The sequence below is a fragment of the Piliocolobus tephrosceles genome, chromosome 17 (assembly GCF_002776525.5).
Source record: "Piliocolobus tephrosceles isolate RC106 chromosome 17, ASM277652v3, whole genome shotgun sequence".
NCBI lineage: Eukaryota > Metazoa > Chordata > Mammalia > Primates > Cercopithecidae > Piliocolobus > Piliocolobus tephrosceles.
The window spans coordinates 27,793,577-27,798,642 of record NC_045450.1 but is presented as its reverse complement, the minus strand read 5'-3'; the positions used below and the strand labels follow the sequence as shown (position 1 = coordinate 27,798,642).

The 5,066-nt window shown below is 51.4% G+C and overlaps 1 protein-coding gene across 2 annotated transcripts in view; it reads left to right on the top strand.

Annotated features, from left to right (window-relative positions):
* Nucleotides 1-253: 253 nt before the first annotated feature.
* Nucleotides 254-5,066, top strand: part of KIF22 (kinesin family member 22) — a 16,925-nt gene continuing 12,112 nt past the window's right edge. The window contains exon 1 of one of the 2 annotated variants that reach the window (XM_023191196.1): nt 254-1,054. In XM_023191196.1, the coding sequence (XP_023046964.1) occupies nt 985-1,054 (70 nt within the window). In that variant the 5' untranslated portion in view covers nt 254-984. Of the gene's footprint in view, nt 1,055-2,673; nt 2,718-5,066 lie in introns of those variants that run through there. The other variant, XM_023191197.1, reaches the window with a different exon arrangement.

Here is a 5,066-nt window from a genome sequence, read left to right as displayed (position 1 = left end):
TGCCTCAGCCTCCCGAGTAGCTGGGATTACAGGTGCGACACCACCCCCGGCTAATTTTTGTGTTTTTAGGAGAGATGGGGTTTCGCCATGTTGGCCAGACTGGTCTCGAGCTCCTCACCTCAGTAATCCTCCCGCCTCAGCCTCCCAAAGTGCTGGGATTACAGACAGAACTGAGCCACCAAGCCCGGCCTGGGTTTTGTTTTGTTGTTCAGTAGGGTGGAACATAATGTCTAAACCTGGGCCCTACCTACCTGGTGCTCAAAAGTGGAATGACGGTCCCTAGCCAACCTTTCACAAAGGACAGAGAGCTACTCAACGGACCGCTGTACCCTTAAGGACTGGGAACCGGAACCGCGGGTGAGTGGGACTGAATCACAGAACAAGCGTTTTCCACGCTTCGCCGACGTGCTGAGTGCCAAGTTATAAAGACAGGAACATCCAAGCTGCTCTCCTGGGCCGACATGGACGCGAAGGGACCTACAGTGGTCTTGGGCCCAGCAGGCAGAGAGTGCAACGTGACAGCCCACAGTCCAGCCCCTGGGGCCCAGATCTACAGAACCGACCAGACGTGACAGCCCTTTGGCTGGGGCTGCAGTCCCACGATCCACACAATGACCTTGGCTCCGCAGACGCGCCAACCACCGACGGAGGCAAGAAACTGCAGAAAATGAAGGGAAAGGGAGCCCAGTGCCGGGCGGCGCTCAGCAGCTCCCCCAGCGGCCACCGTCGTCAACATCTCCGCGTAGGGGTTTGAACCGCAGCGCGCTTCCAGAGATCAACGGTTGCGCGGCCCATGCGCGCGCATGCGTCCTGACCAGGGGAAACCTTTCCTTGGGGACCCGGAGGCGAGCGCTGGAGGGCGGGATAGTGGCGAGCCACACGCAGGAGCTTCCGGCGGCGCGTAGTCGTGACTGGTGGAGCCTGGGAGAGGGGGCGGGGCAACGGGGATTCGAATAGGAGAGGCGGGCCCAAGGAGGGACGGGAATGTCCGCTGGGGTCTCGACGCAGCGGAGGCGACGCGAGATGGCGGCAGCGGCAGCGGCGGCTACCTCAGGTACTTGAGCCCGGCCTGGGCAAGGCGGGCAACGACGTGTGGAGCTTAGTGGGAATCATGCGTCGGAGTGTGGTCCAGGTTCCGCAGGTTGTCGCGGAGAGGCGGCCACAGCGCAGGGGCGGGGAGAGGGGGACGGTGAGAGTGTGGGGTCGCGAGTTGGTCGGCCAGCCTGACTCCTGCCTTCTCCCTGTTTCCTGCTCTCTCCTTGGGTCAGTAGACTCGGGTCTCCGGCCCAGGCTCTTGGCTTGAACCCCGCGCACTTTGTGAGCTTTGGTTTCTTCGTCTGTGAAATGGGGGTCATGGCCTCGTCCCTGGAGATGACCTGAATAAGCAAGAGAAGAGTGGCGGACGCTCTAGCCACGAGGACGAGAAGGGAGGCGTGTTTTGGGAAGGGTTCTGTGTGGGACATGGTGTTTGGGTGCAGAGACATCCCTGAGAGATGCAGGAGGGCGGACTGAGGATCAGACCCGGCTGCTGCTGGGTTTGAGTTGACAGCGTAAGATGCTCTGCGATTACAATAAAACGAAATAAAAGACTGAAGTTTCCTTTCACTCTAGCATGGAAGTGAATGCTATTTTAGGGTTAGAAAGGCTGTTAGGACACCCAAAATCTTGTATGTATTTGTTTACATGTGCCTCTCTAACCAGGAGACTTAGTCCTTGTCAGTGATGATGGTGGGCGCCATAGTAATTTATTGGAGCCCTCGTTAGCCTCGTGGGGAAACAGACATTTAGGAGAATGCCTAACATGTAGAGCTTTTGCTATGTGTCAGGCACAGTTGTAGGCATTTTATGGTGGTGAACCATTTATTGTCCACACAGTGCTATGAGGTTACTATTACTGTCTTCGTTTTATACCGGAAACTGAGGTTAGTTTGTTCAGATTTCACGCAACTAGTAAATATTGGGGCCTGAATTCGCTCTCAAGGAGTCAGAGTGTAGAGCCTCTGCTTTTAACCATTATGCCCAAGTACATGCTGTCCCTGCTGGCTGAGCAGAGTCTCCCCTTACCCTGATGTACTGTGTCCGGTGCATGGTAGATATGAAAATGCCTGAATGAATAATATCCCTTCCTCGAGGAACTTAAAATCTGTTTGAATTGAGTGTCATATACACAGATGTAATACGAAACACAATGAGAGATGTGTATAAACTGAGTGTGTAGAATCTGAAGTAAACCCTTGAGTATTCTGGTAGGACTTCATTCAGGGAGGGATACTTGAGATGGGTTTCAAAGGTTGGCTAGGAGTTTGCCAGGCTTTGACTAAGAAGACAAGAACAGCAAGTGTTTTTTTATTTATGATGTAAAAGAGGCCGAAGATGCTCTCTTAGCTCAATTTCCTCATCAAGAAAAGGGAGAAGAGTGAGTGAAATTTAGGAATTGTAGAAGAAGGGAAAATTAATAATTGCTAGTCTGGTTCAAGCCCAAGGTTGCTTTTATCATGAAACGGCTAGACTCTTGTGCTGTAAATAATTGTTTACATGTGGCCCTCCCTCTTCCCCCCTCCCCTGGACTGTGAGCTCTGGGGCAGGAATGGCAGTTGAGCCACTTTCATGATGGAAATGAACAAGCCAGTGAGTAGAAGTTTATTCACTACATCTTAATTTTTTTCAGCAAATACTTCCTGAGGGCCTACTCTGCGCCAGGTGTTGGGGTTAGAAAGGTGAGCAGGATAAAACTTGTTCTCACAGTTGGCAGTCAGGTGGAGAAAGTGACAAACACGCAATAGTGGGGCGTGACAAATGCTTATGGAGGGGCTAACAAGAGCTGTGGGTGCACCTGATAAAGCCTTAGTGTCTACCAGGAAAGGGTTTTTGGTTGTTTTTTTTTTTGAGACGGAGTCTTGCTCTGTCGCCCAGGCTGGAGTGCAGTGGCTGGATCTCAGCTCACTGCAAGTTCCGCCTCCTGGGTTTACGCCATTCTCCTGCCTCAGCCTCCCAAGTAACTGGGACTACAGGTGCCCGCCACATCGCCTGGCTAGTTTTTTTGTATTTTTTTAGTAGAGACGGGGTTTCACCGTGTTAGCCAGGATGGTCTCGATCTCCTGACCTCGTGATCCACCCGTCTCGGCCTCCCAAAGTGCTGGGATTACAGGCTTGAGCCACCGCGCCCGGCCGGTTTTGTTTTTTAAGAGGAATTAAGATGTGTTTACCTCAGTCACTCCAGGGTGGGGTGGGGAGCAGTGCAGATATTCTAGGGAGAGAGATTAACATGGACAAAAACCCAAAGGTGCAAGAGAACTTAGAGTTTTGTAGGAAGTGAAAGAAATTCATCATGACTGGTAACTTACACTGCAAGGAAGGAAACAGAGGGAATGACTAGAGGGCAGGGAGACACCTTGCTACCACCAGCAAGGAAGGCTGTAAAGACCATGACCTTGGGCAGAGGTAGTGCAGTGGGAATGGAGAGAAGTGGACTTGTTCAAGAGAGATTTAAAGGAATAGACTTGACAGATGTTAATAATGAACTGATGTGGGAGGTAAGAGACGTTGGAGTTAAAGACTCCCACTTTTGGGGTTGGTGCCATTCATTTACATCAGATCAAAGGAGGAGGCTGCAGAGAGATGGGGAAGGGAGGGTTCAGTTTAAGACAGGTGGAGTTTAAGAGGAGCTGTCAGCCGGGCTCACGCCAATAATCCCAGCATCCCAGCATTTTGGGAGACCAAGGCGGGAGGATCAAGAGATCGAGACCATCTTGGCCAACATGGTGAAACCCGTCTCTAAAATTAATCAAAAATTAGCTGGGTGTGGTGGCATACTCACCTGTAGTCCCAGCTATTCAGGAGGCTGAGGCAGGAGATTGCAGTGAGCCAAGAGTCAAAAAAAAAAAAAAAAAAAAAGGAGCTGTCAGGGCAGCCGTTCAGAACATGGGTCTGCAGTAGAGAGCTCTTGTGCAGAACGTACAATAGGACTTATCGGCTGTAAGATGTTACTGAAGCCAAGAGGACAGGTGACCTGCCTACTGAGTGGTCTCAGCTGGGGACAACTTTGTCCCTCACAGGACATTTGGAGATGTCTGGAGAGATTTTTAGTTGTTACAACTTGAGGGTGAGGGTGGAGAATGCTACTGGCATCTAGTAAGCATGTGCTAACAGCCTAAATGCACAGGACAGCCCCACAACAGGAATTAGCCAGCTTAAAATGTGAGTAGTGCTGAAGTTGAGAAATGCTGGTCTAGAGAAAGGATAGACAGATCCTAGGAAAAGCACTGGAGACTGGTAGAACTGAGGAGTGAACAGAGAACTAGGTAAGACAACCAGGAAGGTGGGGGGCATGGAAATGAAGGGAAAAGTGTGTTTCCCAAGAGTGTTGCATACTTCTGGGAGGTCCAACAGGATTGAGGCTGAGTACGCCTACTGGATCTAGCATTAGGGAGGCCATGGGTGACCCTGCTGAATAGTGAGGGCAGAAGCAAGTTGCAGGGATGGAGGAGTGGGTAGCAAGAGAAAGGGTGTAATAATAACAGCTAAGGATTGAGCAGTTGCTGCCAGGCACTGTGCTAAACATTGTATGTACATTATTACTTTGAATCCTCACATTCCTATCAGATGCAAAGGTGAAGGGGCTGAGGAGCCTGAGAAGGGTTCATATAAAGCACATTGGAGTTAGATCTTCATTTGAAGCTGTCGCTCACTAGCTGTTGACCCTGGGCCAGTCAGCTAACCCCTCTATACTGAGGTTTCCTCATCTGGAAAATGGGAGATAGACATTAAAAAGCACTTACTGGGCCAGGCGCGGTGGCTCAAGCCTGTAATCCCAGCACTTTGGGAGGCTGAGACGGGCGGATCACGAGGTCAGGAGATCGAGACCATCCTGGCTAACATGGTGAAAGCCCGTCTCTACTAAAAAATACAAAAAACTAGCCGGGCGAGGTGGCGGGCGCCTGTAGTCCCAGCTACTCAGGAGGCTGAGGCAGGAGAATGGCGTAAACCCGGGAGGTGGAGCATGCAGTGAGCTGAGATCCGGCCACTGCACTCCAGCCTGGGCGACAGAGCAAGACTCCGTCTCAAAA